This window comes from Chiloscyllium plagiosum, chromosome 12 (genome assembly GCF_004010195.1).
Source record: "Chiloscyllium plagiosum isolate BGI_BamShark_2017 chromosome 12, ASM401019v2, whole genome shotgun sequence".
NCBI classification, from domain to species: Eukaryota; Metazoa; Chordata; class Chondrichthyes; order Orectolobiformes; family Hemiscylliidae; genus Chiloscyllium; species Chiloscyllium plagiosum.
This window is the reverse complement of record NC_057721.1, coordinates 1189486-1206427: the sequence shown is the minus strand read 5'-3', so window position 1 is coordinate 1206427 and position 16942 is coordinate 1189486. Positions and strand designations below refer to the sequence as shown.

General features: G+C 43.0%; 1 protein-coding gene across 1 annotated transcript in view; it reads right to left on the bottom strand.

Annotated features, from left to right (window-relative positions):
* lamp1a (lysosomal associated membrane protein 1a) overlaps positions 1–561 on the bottom strand; it is a 37405-nt gene extending 36844 nt beyond the window's left edge. Inside the window, exon 1 of the mRNA XM_043700240.1 lies at positions 365–561. Coding sequence (XP_043556175.1) covers positions 365–413 — 49 coding nt within the window. The 5' untranslated portion in view covers positions 414–561. The remainder of the gene's footprint in view (positions 1–364) is intronic.
* Positions 562–16942: the final 16381 nt, after the last annotated feature.

The window sequence follows — 16942 nt, the reverse complement described above, 5'->3', positions numbered from 1 at the left end:
CCCCCCCGACCCTAAGCGGGCACAGACCTCCTCACCACCACCACCACCCTCCCCCGGGGAGTGACCTCCCCTCGCTCCAGGTTCTCGATCATTCCAGGCCTCACGTGACGGCCAATCACGTGAACCCCCTCCCTCGCTCCGGGTAACCGTCACACCGCGGGCCTCTGCTCCTTCCTCCTCGGCCTCCCTCCGTCAGCCCGTCTCCTGTTGCGATGGTCGCCCGAGCCGACACCGCGGCTCCCCACCACCACCATCATCATCGCCACCGAATCAAAAACCAACCCCCGGGGCCGCTCGCGCTTGTCAACCCCGCTTCAGAGCGATCGAAAGACCGAGGCCCCCGGTCGGGCCCGTTCTTCCTTACCCAGCAGCAGCAGCGGAGCGAAGAGACGGTAGACGACGGCACGGCTCATGATGGCAGTCGGTAAGAGGAGGAGGGGGGGATGAAGGTCGGTGCTGTAAAACCGGTGGTTCGGGTCGTGTTTTCGCACGGTGTCTCTCGGTGCGACAGCTCGTCAACCAGCCCCGAGCTCCGGATGCTCATGTGACTGATTGCATCACGCGGGGCGGGGCCGGCCCACCTGTCAATCACCCCCCCCGCAGCCAGCCGCACCCACAACAAGAGGAGGACCTTCAGCCCGTCCGCTCCCCTGCTGACCCCTCCTGCCGCGAAAGAGACGTTTACCGGGTGCTACGGGAGGGGAGGGTGGGGAAACAAAGCAGTTCCACAAAAAGCTTGGAAATGAACACACTGGAGCTGTGTTCTGAGGAACACAAAAGACTTCACTACCAGAGAGATAAAACTAGGGAGTTTAGGCTGCAGCTGCATAGGGTGCTGGTGAGTGGCAAAAGTGTTGAGCTGGAAAAAAGCACAGTAAGTGGAGCAGCATCAGAGGGGAAGGGGAGTCGACGTTTCAGGTCGGAACCTTTCGGGTTGATTCCCCTTCTCCTCTGATGATGCTCCACTTGATATGCTTTTTCCAGCACAACACTCTATCCACTCTGACTGTCCAGCATCTGGAGTTCCCACTATGTCCTCGGGTGCTGGTGAGTCCTCATCTGGTCAGTTCTGGACCCCTTACATGAGAAGGGATGTATTGGCATTGGAGGGTTGATTCTGGAATTGAGAGGGTTGGCTTACGAGGAGAGATTGAGTAGACTTGGACTATCTGCATTGGAATTTAGAGGAATGGGGGTGGATATTATACAAGTATAGAAAATTATGAAGGGAATAGATAGGATAGAAGCAGTGAGACTGTGTTTCCACTGGTGGGTGAAACTAGAACTAGGGGAGGATAGCCTCAAAATAAGGGAGAGCAGAATTACCTCTGAATAAAAATTGCAAGAACTGCAGATGCTATAAATCAGAAACAAAAACAGAAGTAGCTGGAAAAGCTCAGCAGGTCTGGTGGCATCTGTGAAGAGACATCAAAGTTAACATTTCAGGTCTGGTGACCCTTCCTCAGAACGATTAACTTTGATGACTGTTCACAGATGCTGCCAGACCTGCCGAGCTTTTCCAGCTACTTCTGTTTTTGTTTCAGAGTTAGGACTGAGTTGAGGAGGAACTTCTTCACTCAAAGAGTTGGGAATCTGTGAAGTTCTCTGCCTAGTGAAGCAGTTGAGACTACCTCATTGAATGTTTTTAAGGCAAAGATAGATTTTTGAACAGTAAAGGAATTAAGGGTTATGATGAGTTGGGGGTGGATGGGTGAGTGGAGCTGAGTCCACAAAAAGATTAGCTATGATCTTATTGAATGGTGGAGCTAGGTAGCCAGTCCTGGTTCTATTTACGTTCTTCTGTAAGCCAGACCAGTGTGTATCATTTGCAAGTCTTACTGTACTTTCCTCCTTCATGTTCACCATGTGTGTGGTGCTACCACTCTATTAAATGAGGGAAATTTCAAACGACTTGAGGGAATTGACCATCCGTGAGGTGATAAGATGGCATATCAGCAGCAGCAGAATTGCAGTCAACTGCAATCTGACCTCATTGCCTGACATATTCTCTACTCTACCATAACCATCAAGCAGCAGTACCAACCCTGCTTACAATGAAGAATGCAGGACAACGTGCTAGGAATAGCACAAGGCATTCCAAAAAATGGTGAAGCTACAACACCAGACTACCCAGCTACTAAACATTAGCTTGACATTCGTCAGGGCTAAGGGATACCAGAGCCCACAGGTCAGATCTGAGATCTGCAATTCTTCCACATCTGTTTATGCAGAGTGGCGGCCAATTAAACAACTAGCTCGTGGATGATGTCCTACCACTGTCTCCATCCTGTTGGGATTCCCCAACGTGTCAGTGCAAAAAGAGCAGGCAGAATGGGCCGGAATGTCGCAAGTGCATGTCAGTCTTCTTCTGAAGACCCCAATATCACAGATGCCAATCATTTGGGAATTTGATTCACCCCATGTCCTATCAAAAGAAGGAGAAAGACCCTAGATACAGCAAAGGCTATGGACCCTGACAACATTCTAGCAAAACTCTCCATGTTTGGAGCAAAGCTGTTTCAGTACGGTTACAGTACTAGCAACTATCTGGCAATGTGTTCGATTGTCCTATCCAGATAAAGCAGAACAGATCCAAAATGACTATTTACTACCCCATCAGGCTACTCTTGATCTTAGCAAATTGACAGAAGGTGTTGCTGATATACATTTAATTGAAGTTTAGCAATAGCCTGCTCACAGAAGCTCAATTTGAGTTCCGTTAGGGCCTCTTACTCCTGACCTCATTTAAGTCATGGACAAATTATGCTAAATTCCAGAGGTGAGATATGAGTGACTGCCCTTGAAATCCAGGCCACATTTGACTGAGTATGGCACCAAGGAGCCCCAGCTAAATTGATGTCAATAGGAGTCTGGGAAAAGGTTCCCACTGGTTGGTGTGGTATTGAGCACAAGGGTAGAAGACTAGAGTTGTTGGAGACCAATCATAGTACCAGAACCTCACTATGGGAAATCCTCAGGGCATTTTAATGTATCGTAATAATTAACATGTACCCTAATTCACCACAACTCCTGTTCATCCACTGAAGTGTTTGATGAAGTGCATATGTTCACAGTTGCTGGTACAGTGCATGATTGATTGATTAGAAAAAATAAGTAAAGCAATCTGTTCAGAAACGTTACTCAACATCCCTGGAGCAGGTGGGATTGAACCCAGGCTCAGATACTGAAGCAAGTCCATGTCCAAATGCAGAAAGACCTGGATATTATCCAAGCTTGCGCTAAAAAAGGCAAGTAATGTTCATATTTCAAAAAAGGCCAGGCAATGACCATTTCCAATGAGACAATCTAACCATCAGCCCTTGATGTTCAATGGTGTTATTATCACTAAATTTCCCACAGTCAAAATCCTGGGGGTTACCATTGACCAGAAACTCAATAAGACTTGCCATACAAATACAGGGGCTACAAAAGCGGGTCAGAGATGACTAATACTGCAGCATGTAATTCACCTCCTCACTCGTCAATCTGTCCACCATCTCCAAAGCACAAGTCAGGAATGTGGCAGCATCAGAGGAGCAGGAGACTTGACGTTTCGGGCATAAGCCTTTGTGAGATTGTGCTTATGCAGCAACGTCAATTCTCCTGCTCCTCTGGTGCTGCCTGACCGGCTGTGCTTTTCCAGCACCACACTCTCTTCGACTCTAATCTCCAGCATCTGCAGTCCTCACTTTCTCCTATAAGACAGGACTGTGGTAGAATACTTCCCAATTACTTGGATGAGTGCAACTCCAACAGTCCTCAAGAAGCTTGGCACCATCCAAAACAAAGTAGCCACTGATTGGCACCACATCTGCAAACATTCACTGACTTCATAAACCATGCTCAGAAGCAGCAGTGTCTCCCATCCATGCATTGAACTGCACAAATTCACTTAGATTCCTCCAACAGCACCTTACAAACTCAGGACCATTTCCATCTAAAAGGGCAAAGGCAGCAAATACACGGGAATATCTTCATCTGCAAGATCTCCTCCAAGCCACTCATCATCCTGACTTGGAAATATATCACCATTCCTTCAGTCTCACTGAGTCAGAATCTTGAAACTCTCCCTAACGGCATTGTGGATCTACCTACAGCACATGGACTGCAATGATTCAAGAAGGCAGCTCGCTACGACCTTCTCAATACTGAGAAATAAATGCTGGCCTAGCTAGCAATGCACACATTCCCATGATTGAAATTTTAAAAATATGACATTCACACCATACAAATATCAGGCAATAAGTGTATTTATTTTAACATAGGAAATGCAGTAACTAATGTATGTAAAAAGCAAGATCTCAATCTCATAAATTGCAATATGAGAAGTATGCCAGTTATGGCTTGATGAACACTCTATACAACCCCATCGGTTGTTGTCTTTCTCCATAATTTCCCCACAAACTTATACATTTGTGAACGGTATTTCTTTGCTCTCGCCAACCTCCTTCTCACAACCTGCACAATGATATAGCCATAGCTACAAGTGTAAAATGGCTACGTTTGCCTCTGTAGTAGCCACTCACCATTTCAGACACAAGTGGGAGACAGGCTCTGATGGCTGTGGTTGGAGGATAACTGTTGGGAGAGTTGAGCAGAAATGAATTGCTCATCTGGATAAGAAGGCAACCCAGAGAAAGTAAATACCAAGGAATGCTGCAATTTCCACAGCCCACTGTCTTCCCTGCAGCAAATTTAGTAGTCACTACCTTGCCAGAGTAGGGCTTCTGAGCTTCATCAGACAATGCTTAATACAGAATTGACCACAATATTTGGATTGTGTAGTCACTACTTAGAAGATTATGAAGGACATTTAAGAAGTACCTCCTTTAAATATGACATAGAATGCCATTGTCATTATTATTGAAGAAAGCTGGAAGAGGTAAATGAGGAAATCATATGCCTAATTGGCTAATAGCTGTTATGGGAAACTTGTTAGAATTTATTAAGGATAAAGTAACTAAGTCAATGAACCAGCAGGTCTGATCACAGAGTGCCAGCATGAATTCATAAAGAGTAACTAGTAACAAATTAATTGAATGTGGTGTAAATTTATATGGACCTCTGGAGGACATTTGATAGCTCTTTCACACGAGGCATTAATAAAAATTAGAATACATTGAATTTGAGTCCACATATTGACATGGGAATGGAATGGATTAGGTGGCTAATTGAGTACACACTCAAAATGAAGGTAGTATTTTCCAGAGATTTGTGTAAGGTGGCAACTCTCCATTTGTTCTTTCATCTATGCTAATGACAGATAGAGAACGACATATTCAAGTTGCTGGTGATACATTAGTTGAGATAGTAGATATTGTCGATGGGAGCAGAAAGTTCCAAAGGTACATTGTGGATAAAGGGATTGGACAAATTAAAGGCAGATGCAATTCAATGCGGAAAGTTTGAGGCCATCCACTTTCGACCTAAGAAAGAGATGAAAGTTTTAAACAAAACAAAATTGCCAAACCAGTGAATGGGTAGAGATATAAACTCTGAGTACAGAGTCACTAAAGACTTGTGGTTCAAAAAATAATTTAAAATGCTTATAGAATGTCATCCCAAAGAACCTACTGATGTTGTATTGCAGCTGAATAAAATTCTAAGTAGAATCCATTTAGGGTGACATACTAAGCAGAATAATAGCCTCTGAGTTAGGTGGTTATGAATTCAATTTTCCATTTTCAAGTCTTGAAGACTAAAATTAAAACTGACGCTTCAGTAAAGTGCTGAGAGAGTCAGCATTGTCAGGGACATTTTTTTTAGATGAGATGAGGAAATAGTCACATAGTGGTAATGTACTGGACTAATATTACAGCAATCCAGGTTAACGCTCTGGGGACATGAGTTCAGATCCCATCTCAGCAGCTGGAGGAAGTTAAATTCATAGATTTCCTACAGTGTGGAACCAGGTCATTTGGCCCATCAAGTCACAAAGACCCTTGTGAAGAGCATCCCACACAGACCCAGCCCCCTACCCTACCCTATTAAACCTGCATTTCCCATGGCTAATCCACCTAGCCTGCACATCCCTGGACACTATGGGCAATTCAGCATGGCCAATCCACCTAAACTGCACATCTTTGCACTGTGGGAGGAAACCGGAGCAATCAGAGGAAACTAATGCAGACAGTCACCCACGGGTGGATGCAAACCCGGTTCCCTGGCACTGTAAGCAGCAGAGCTAGCCACTGTGCCACCCAGTATATTCAATCAAAACATTTGGAATATAAAGCTTGTCTTAATAATGACAACTGTCGTCAATAGCAAAGGTCACCTGGATCACTAATGACATTTAAAGAAAGAAATCAGCCGTATTTACTTGGTCTGACCTACATAACCCCAGACTCACAGCAATGTGGTTGATCCTTAATTGTTCTCTGAGATGCTCTAGCAAGCCATTCCATTCAAAAGAAATTGGCTCTTGAATGTTCCTTTCAGAAACATCCCAAGAAAGAAAGAAAGAAATAAGATTATGCAAAGCTCCTGGAAATAATAGATCAAATGGCATTATTTCAAAGAGAATTCGGGTTCATCTTAGTGCCCTGGCCAATATTCACCCCTCAACCAACATCACAAAAAAAGGATGTCATTTCTCATTGTTGTATGTCTCCCTATTACAACCATAACAACACTTCAAAAAGTAATTTATTGGCTGTAAAGTCCTTTTGGATTTCCTGAGTTTATGAATACAAGTTATTTATTTCAATTCTGGGCACCAAATCTCTGGAAAGGTAATCAGCCTTGAAAAGCCTGCAGCACAGATTCACCCAACTGATACCAGGCTAAAAAGATTAAAATATAAAGATTGGTTGGGAATAGCGAGGTTAAGTTTGTGTCACTGAGAGTACTGAGGATTAAGGGATAGTCTGATTGATGTGCTTCAGATGATTAAAGAAGGATCCCATTTCCCCTAAAGGGGGCAGTTCAGAACAAGAGGGCATACCCCTTAAAATGAGAGCAAGGCTGTTTGAGAGTAAGAGTTATAATCACAGAGGAACCCTTTGACCTGTCAGCAACCTATCTATACTAATCCTCAATCGAAATGGAAATTGCTTGAAAATCTCAGCAGGAATCAGCAGCATCTGTAGAGAGAAATCAGGGTTAATGTTTTGGGTTCAGTGACCCTTCTTCAGAACTGATGGTAGCAAGGAATAGGATGGGTTTTAGATAGAAGATTTTTTGAAGGGGTGGGGGAGTGGGGAAGTGTAAACCATAGGAGAAGATAGAGCCCAAAGACAGATAAAAATAGTTGGACAGACAAAGGAGTGATTAAAGGTTAGACTGGGAAAATGAATAGCTGCTAATGGGGACCATTAGTGACTGATAATGTGTTGTGTTTGGTAGCAGCCCATGTGATGACAAAGACTGGTGTGTGGGTATTGGAGAAAGTATGGGGAAAGTTGCTCAAGCCCTAAAATTGTTGAACATGACATAGGTATTAGGTCCAGAAGGCTGCAGGGTTCTTAAGCCGTGCTAATGAGGTGCTGATGCTCCACCTTTTGCTGAGCTTCAGATTTCCAGCATCCGCAGTTATTTTTGGTTTTTTCTATTCATCCCTCACTTTCAATAACATGAGGAAATGTTCTTCACACAAATTATAGTGGAAAACTGGAATTCTGTTCAGCTGTTGGGGCTATGGATGGATTGAATATTTCTGAACTGAGTTTGTCAGAATTTTTGGTAGGCAAGGATTGTACGAGTTAAGGATCCCTAGCAGATAAATGTAAGAGAAGATACTAATCAGCCATAATCTAATTGAATGGCAGGGGGTAGGCTGTGGAGCAGACTGGTTTACTTTTGTTTCCTAAGTTTTTAATTGCTACTTTCCCAGTCTGTTAAAAGTCCAAACCTACACTGGGACTGTAAAGTTAATCATTCCCATTTATGGAACATGTCATCATTCAGCTCAGTGTTCCTTTGCTTTTTGGTCAACTTTGTACTCATAGTTAATCATCTCCTGTTCTATTTCATTGGGATCACATAGCCAGCCGTCCAGCAGCCAGGATGATATTGGTGTAAGCTTGTTACGCCATGAACTAACTGGGGAATATTACATGATTTGTAAAATACAAGTGTGGCTTCAATGAATTGAATTTTGAGAGATTTGAAGACTGTCAAACACTCGCATGTTATTTTATACAGATAGATTTTTGAGAGCTTTGATGAGGTGTGACATACAAGACTCAAAATGTTTGGAATTAGAAAAAAATGTGTTGAGGGGGAGATGACTTAGTGTCAGCTGGGAAGAGTGTTGGATTTGAAGAATGTGGCAGACATAATTAATGGACCTTTGCTGGGCTCAACTCTCTTCTGTGGAACCTCTCTGACTGTTCATTCTTAGTTTTTGAAATTTGATTAAAAAGTCTTTCTATTGAAAACAATAGTAGCTTTGTCTCAGAATGTGGCACATTTGGAGAAGTCTTGAAAATAAAAGAGAAATATTTCAACAACTAACACCAGTACTCTCACCTTACACATATGCACATTAAGGATTGCACTGGACTTTAATTTCATGATCTTGACAGGCAAACCTATGGCACAGGTTTCAAGTTGATATTACAGAAAGAAATTACAATTATACAGTATCTGTCACAACCTCAGGACATCGCAAAGCATTGTGCACCGAGTGCATTACTTTTGAAGAGTTGTTACTGTTGTAATGCAGGGAATATAGCAGCCAATTTACTCACCGCCAACTCCCTCACACAGCAATGAGATAAATGACTGGCTAATCTACTTCAGTTGATGGCTAAGGGATGAATATTGGAAAGGTCACCTGAAAGGAATCTCTATTTTAAAGTGGGAATATAAGTTCTTTTGCACCCACTGAAAAACAACATTGGGAACCACTGTTTAATATTCTCCCTGAAAAGTGATACTTCTGATTGTGTTTAAATGTCAATCTGGATTATATGCTCCAGCTTCTGAGGTGAGTCTTGAAATCACAACCTTCCCACTCACAAATAAGAAAGGCTGACATTTATGGTGTGGAATAATTTACTTTTTTAATAATAGAGAGGGTTCAGAAAATATTTACCAGGATGTCGCCAGGAATGGAACGTTTGAGATATTGAAATAGATTGAACAGGCTGGGACCTTTTACTCAGGAGTGTGGGAGGTTGAGGGGTGACCTTATTGAGGTTTATAAAATCATGAGGGGCATAGATAAGGTGAATGACAAGGGTCTTTTCTGTAGGGTGGGAGTCCAAAATTAGGGAGCATATTTTTAAGGTGAGAGGAGAAAGAGTTTAAAAAGGACATGTGGGACAACATTTTTGCACAGAGTGTGTGGAATGAATTGCCAGAGAAAGTGGTAGATGTAGGCACAGTCAGTGTTTAAAAAAACCATTTGGATAAGTTCATGAATAGAAAACGTTTGAAGGGATATGGGCCAAATGCAAGCAGGTGGGACCAATTTAGTTTGGGAACATGGTTGACGTGGACTAGTTGGACTGCAGGGTTTGTTTCCATGCTGTATAGTTCATGTCTAGTTACACATCCAATTAAATATTCTGCACCAATTTTTCAATGAAATAATCAGAATTCTATTGTTAAAACATTTACAAAAAGTTACAATCACTGCAACTATGTATTTGCAGTAAGCTTTCAACAATATTGATTTTCTTATCATTTATTTTCCAAAAGATATTTGAACACCCAATCACACTAGCAGTTGACAATAATGTATAAAGCACAAGTTATAATAACAAGACTGTCTAATTTGACCATTTCTAGAAGTAGAATTCTTTCAAAAGTCTGATCTAACTTTTAGACATGATATTACTTTCAGTGTCAAACAACTCATTACAAATATCAGGGATCTACGATTCAGCACTCTTCAGTTGGCAACTTGGAGATGAAACAAGTTCAAAGTCATGTGCAGGTCAGAGAGAGGGTAAAGCAGAAATGGGGAGGGAGTTCTAGTCATTACAGAAGGAGACCACTTGGCCCATTCAGTGCATACTGGGCAGCCCCATTCCCCACCTGTATCATCATAGCATTGGTAGCATTCCATCTGGAGCCCTAGTTGTTTGTGCAACTAGGTAGCCAAAGATTTGGTTAAATGGCTGAATGCCTACTTCCAAATAATATAACTGGCAGGAATTTAGCACAAGGTTACACCGAAATGCTGTTCATCAGAGGATACTCCAATCTGGTTGAAACTTCATTTCACTGTGCAACAACCTTCAGACAATGAGGGGTTTTATGGCAATTCACAGGTCAGTGAATGTCTGCATTGCTTTCTACTGATGCAGTTATTATGTCATCCTTGTAAAGGAACCTTATTTCACACTTTGTACCCCATGAATGGATGAGGAAGCAGCAGTTTCCTGTTTCTGCAGTCCCACCAGAACTCTGACCAATCTTCTTTGCAATTTCCTTCAAACCTCCATTGAAAGTGTCCCGGAGCCATGTTGCGCCAGCCTGTTTAGCAACCACTGCACCAGCTTTCTCGGCCTCCTGTTGCAAACTGGCAGGCAAGTTTGACAGCTTGAATGTGAGTGGCCGATTGCATTGAAGATACTGACCATCCCTGTAACCTCTGCAGTGAAGCCACACCAAAAAGGAAGCACGATCAGAGGTGGAAAACTGGAATACCTGCTCTACACCTTCGTCAATCATCACGGGACCCCGTATGCTCTGCACACCGTGAAACCTTGCATCACACTGATACATGTGAACTTCTTCGAAAACAAACTGGAAACAGTGTGCATCATTAGTCTTTAAGTATTCAGCGAAGGAAATGAAGGTGTCATAATGAAGCATCAGAAACAGGGGGTTGTTGTAGAAGATAGGATCAAATTCAACCAGTGACAGAAGCCGCACCTTCATACAAGAGTCAAAGGAACTGCACCCAAAGTTTTCAGTAGCCAAAACCCTTCTGATTTCCTTCCCAATGTCCTGTTTGTCCAAATGTCTTCTGTGCTTTGATATCACCCCATTGGACTGGTAGTCCTGGAGCTGCTGAAGAATTTGAGCAATTTTCAGACTGAGCCGTGTAAATTCTCTAGCTAGCAACTCCCAGTTTCCAAAGATTATTCCTTGCTCTTTTGCCAACACTACAGATTTGGGTTCCATCACTTTCTGAATGATTCTTGCTGGAAGTCCTAGAAAAAAATGGATATGGAATGAAATCTTGGAAAACAAAATGCAAAACTACCATCATAATTAATAATTTGTTCACTACTCTGTGCAATGAACGTTCAGAGTTTTATTCTGGATGAGAACAGAACTCTGGGTGAGCTGCTAGATTCCTGCTCACTGTCTTTCATCTTGTGTACTGCCTGTAGATGAAAATAGACATAACGACTTGCATTTGAAAAGTGCCTTTAATGTGAAATATCCCAAGAAGCTTCACTGGAATGTTATTAAATGAAATTTTACACTGAGCCACAAAAGAGTTTGATATGTCATTACTGAAATTGAAAGAAGCAAAAAGAGTTGAAGAGGTTTAGGGAGGGAGTTCCTTAGCTTAGGCTTTAGGGAGCTGGAGAAGATTAGAGAAAAGACACAGAGGGGCAAGGGTTTGTGGAACATGCAAACTAGAAGTGCAGCCAAGAGAGTATAAGAAGAATCAATTTTATATGTATTTAAGGCACAGGTAAGGGATAGCAGCAGATATGCAGATACAGGGGCAGAGGCAGTTTGGAGAAGATATGGGTCAGAAGCTCAGCTCATACCCAAATCAAATACAATGGTTAATTACTGACAACTTCAGACAATAGCTAGGCAACAGAATTTTGGTGGGAACTGAACATAATAGTTTTGGACTTCCTCATTAATTGAAAAAGCCTGTTTATCCAGTATCACGTGTCAGTGCTAGCAGTCTGGTTGAGAGACAGTACAAGAGTTCGTAGAATCACAGGATCATAGAGTCCGTACAGTAAGGAAAGAAGCCATTCAGCCCATCAAGCATACTCTGACCTTTATTAGAGAATCCCACCCAGACCCATACCAATCCCTGTCAACCCACATTTGCCATGGCCAATCCACCTAACCTGCACATTCCTAGTCACTACAGACAATTTAGCATGGCTACTCCCCCTAACCTGCATATCTTTGGACTGTAGGAGGAAACCGCAGCACCCAGAGCAAATCCACACGGACACAGGGAGAATGTGCAAGCTGAAGGCTGGAATTGAACCTGGGTCAGTCAGTCGCTGAAGGCTGGAATTGAACCTGGGTCTCTGGCGCTGTGAGGCAGCAATGCTAATCACTAAACCTGTCATCAACGAACAGCACAGAACAAAGCCATTCAATCCACTGTGTTTGCGCTAACTGAATAACGTGGCCACCCATTCTAATCCCACCTTTTCAGCACCTAATCTGTAGCTTTCCAGGTCACAATGAATCTCAATCTGCTCTCGAAACAATGAGTTATCCAGAACAGAAATCGATTCTTCAGTCTAACTTGTCTGCACCAACTGGACACCCCAATCTGACCGAGTTCCACCTGCCAACATTTGGCCCCTACCCCTCTTAAACCCTTCCTATTCATATACCTGTCCAAATGCCACCACCACTTCCTCTGGCAGCTTGTTCCATACATGCACCACCCTCTACGTGAAAAAGTTACCCCTTGGTCCTTTCTAAATCTTTCCCCTCTCACCTTAAACTTATGCCCTCTGGTTTTGGACTCCCCCATCCTAGGAGAAAGACCGTGGCTATTCATCCTATCCATGACCACCATGATTTTATAAACCTCTATAAGGTCACTGCTCAGCCTCTAACGCTCTAGGGAAAATAGCCCCAGCCTATTCAGCCTTTCCCTATTGCTCAAACCCTCCTGTCCTGGCAGCATCTGTGAAAATCTTTTCTGCACCCTCTCAAGTTGAACAACATCCTTCCTCACTCGTGGCTGTCGATAATCTAAATATTTTAGCAAGGCGTCCAGCAATCTCTTCTCTAGCGTCCCACAAAGTTCTGGGAAACACTTGATCAGGTCCCAGGGATTTATTTACCTTAATACATTTTAAGACTTCCCGCACCTCCTCTTCTGTACTATTGAACTCTTTTCAAGACATCACTATTTATTTCTCCGAGTTTCCGATTCCTTTTAAATGAGTTGAAGTTTTCTGCCTCAACCACCAATCTGGACAGCGAATTCCAGAAACCCATCACTCTCTAGGTAAAAAGATTTTACCTCTTCCCCTCTAAACCTGTCAATCACCTTAATCTGTGCTTCCTGGTAACTGACCTTTCAACTAGGAGAAACAGGTATTCCTGGTTTCCTGTATCTAAGCTCCTCATTATTTTGTACTTCAATCATGATTTACAGAGCTGTAGAGGTTCCCACTGTCCTGTATGGCTTTGAGACGTGGACTGTCTACAGCAGGGACCTTAAGGCACAGGAGCAGTACCATCAACACTGCCTGCATGTGATCCTGCAAATCTGCTGGAAAAAAGACGCACCAACACCAGTGTTCTCGACCAGGCTGATATCCCCAGCATCGAGGCACTGACCACCCTTGATTGGCTACAATGCACTGGGGACGTCATCTGCATGACTGACACGAGACTCTCCAGCTTCGATATGGCAGGTGAGCCCGAGGTGAACAGAGGAAGCGCTTCAGTGATACCCTCAAGGCCTCACTGGTAAAGTGAGGCATTCCCACAGACATCTGGGAATCATTTACCCAAGACCGTCCAAATTAGAAGAGGAGCATATCGAAAAGCTTTGAGCACCTCAAGACTTGCCATCCGGAAGAAGTGGAATCCAGGCGAAAACAGCGAAAGGAGTACGTTACCACACCAGTGACTACCTCCTGCCCAAGTGTAACAGAGCCTGCGGATAGATGCATTGGTCTGTACAGCCACCTGTGGCCTCATCCTGAGAGTGGTGGAGTTACCCTCCTCAATGAGAGACCACCAGTGATGATGATATTTTGTTCTTGATTAAAACACCATTTAATCTCTTGTGTTCAAAGGAAAAAAAACTCCAGCCTGTCCAATCTTTCTCATAGCTGCAATTTTCAAGTACTGGGAGTTTTCTTGTAAATCTCCTGTATTCTCTGTACGACTTTTATGTACTTTCTGTAATATGGTGGTCAGAACTGTAAACAAAAGTCCAGCAGTGGCTTAATTGGTTTCAGCATATATCCATGCTCTTGTATTCAATACTTCATCCAATGAAGGAAAACCTCTCATACGTCTTCTTTACCACCTGACCTGCCCCTGTGGACGTACACTTCAAGATTTCTCACTTCCTCCACCCCTCTCCGTACCCTCCTGTTTATTGCATGTGCCTTTGTTTTGTTTGCCATCCCCAAATACACAAGTTTGCTTTTCTCTGGATTGAATTGCATTTACCAATTTTCATCACACTCAACTAAACAGTTAATAACATACTGCAGTTGACAACTATCCTCTTAACTATCAGCTACTTGGGTGATTTCTATGTCATTTGCAAATTTCCCAATCATGCCTCCCACCGTTATGTCTAAATCATTTACACCACAAATAATAAGGAACTGAACACTGAACATTGTGGTACAACTCAAAATTGCTTTCCATTCGTAAAAGCATAAGTCAGCCATTACCCTCTATTTTCCTGTCACTAAGCCAATTTTGGATCCACCTTGCCAAAATTCCCCTGTATCTGAAGACCTCTATTTTTTCAAACTAGATTGTCATATGGGATCCAGGGGCAGCACGGTGGCTCAGTGATTAGCACTGCTGCCTCATAACACCAGGACCCGGGTTCGATTCTAGCCTCAGGCGATTGTCTGTGTGAAATTTATACATTCTTCCTGTGTCTGCGTGGATTTCCTCTGAGTGCTCCAGTTTCCTCCCATGGTTCAAAGATGTGAAGGTTTCATGGATTGGCCATGCTAAATTGCATGTAGTGTCCAGGTATGTGCAGGCCAGATGGATTAGCCATGGGAAATGCAGGGATAGGGTAAAGGGGTGGGTCTGGATGGATTGGAGCGGACTCGATGGGCCAAATGGTTTAATTATTTGGTGCATCTCTTGCAGTATTTTTGGATAATGGTACAATGTTAGTAGATGTCTAAACCTCTGGTACCTTGCCTATGTCCAGTGAGGAGGAAAATGATTCTCAGAGCATCCGGTAGTTCCTCTCTGACTTCCTTTTAACAGCCTGGTTACAACTCAACCAGCCTTGGTGATTTATCTACCTTCAAGGAGGTCAGTTCCTCTAATATCTGCCTTCTCAATATGCATATTTTATCTACTACTTCAAACTTTTTTTTACTAGGAATATCTGCATCAATTACCTCCTTTGTGAAGACAGACAAAATATCATTAAGATCCTAGTCCACATTTTTTACTTCCATGCATAAGTTATTGTGTACAACTCTGATAGAATCCCTGCTGTGCAGAAAGAGGCCACTTGGCCCATCGAGTCTGCACTGACCTTCCGAACAGCATTGTCCCCAGACCCAGTCCCCCCATATTAACCCCATAACCCCACATTTCTCATGGCTACTCCAACTTGCCTGGACACTCACTGCTAGATACTACAGCGCAATTTAGGATGGTCAATCCACCTAACCTACACCTGTGGAAGGAAACTGGACCACCCAGAATGAAACCCACACAGACATAGGGAGAATGTACAAAGTCCGCACAGACAGACAGTTGAGGCTAGAAATGAACATGTGACCCTGGCTCTGTGTGGCAGCAATGCTAACCACTGAGTCACCGTGCCATCTGATAGGTTCAACCAAGTCATCCTCTCCATCTTACTATGCTGATAAAACACTGGATTTTCCCTTAATTTTACCGGCCTATATTTTTTCATATCCTCTCTTTGTTTTCCTAATCTCCTTTCTTAACTCACCCTTTACTTTCTGTACTCCTCTGAGATTCTGAAAATATTACATTGTCATAATTTCGATTTTTCTGCTTTATCTTACCCTGTATGCTTCTGGATAGCCAGAAGACACGAGATCTGGAAGTACCACCCTTTTCCTTTGTGAGAATGTGTCTACACTATATCGGTAGAAAATCACTTTCGAATGCCTTTCACTGACTTTCCTTTTAAGTAGCTATAACCAGTCCATTTTTGCCAAATTATCTCTTAGCTTTGTAAAATTTGCCTTTCCCTAACTTAGAACTGTTACTCCTATGCTTTTGGATGATGTCAGTGAGCAACAGCATGTAGAGAAAGGGATCACCAGACTATTCCAGGATGGCAGAATTTTCATAGAAGCTCAACAGTGTGGAAGCGGGCCATTCAACCTATTAAGTTTACACCGATCCTCCGAAGAATATCCCACCTAGACCCACTTCTCCTATCCTATCCCTGCATTTCCCGTGGTTAACCCATCTATCTTGCACGTTATTGGACACTACGGGGCAACTTAGCATGGCCAATCCACCTAACCTGCACATCTTTGAACTGACGGAAGAAACAGAAGCACCCGGAGGAAATCTGTTCTTAAAAGAGAAAGGGAAAAGATTTAACCTTTGTTCTCAAGAGTTTAGAAGAATGATAGGTGATCCCGTTGAACCACAGAAAAGTTTTACAGACTGATGCAGAAAGGAATCTTCCGTTGGAGTTTCAGGGAAGTGGGGATTGGGAGAAGGAGAAATTTCTTCACTCTCAGAATAGTGAATCTTTAGAATTCTTTACCCCATTGGGCTGTGGATGGTTAATTATTGAGTATATTCAAGTCATATAGGCATTAAAGATATCAAGAGACATGGGGGATCATATGGAAAATGATGCTGAGGCAGAAGGATAGTTGTGATGTGATTGAAAACAGGCTGAAGGGGTCAAATGGCCAACACCTGCTCCTACTTTCCATGTTCCTAAGAGAGAGACAATGTTAGGTTCTTGAGGACAGAAGATGTAACTGATGAGAATCAGGGAAAAAGACATTACACGCATCACCAGATAGCTTGAAACACAACCAGGTGAGAGTCGTCCCAGCCAGCCTCACAAGAGAGGATGAGCGGAGGAGAATAGTTTAGT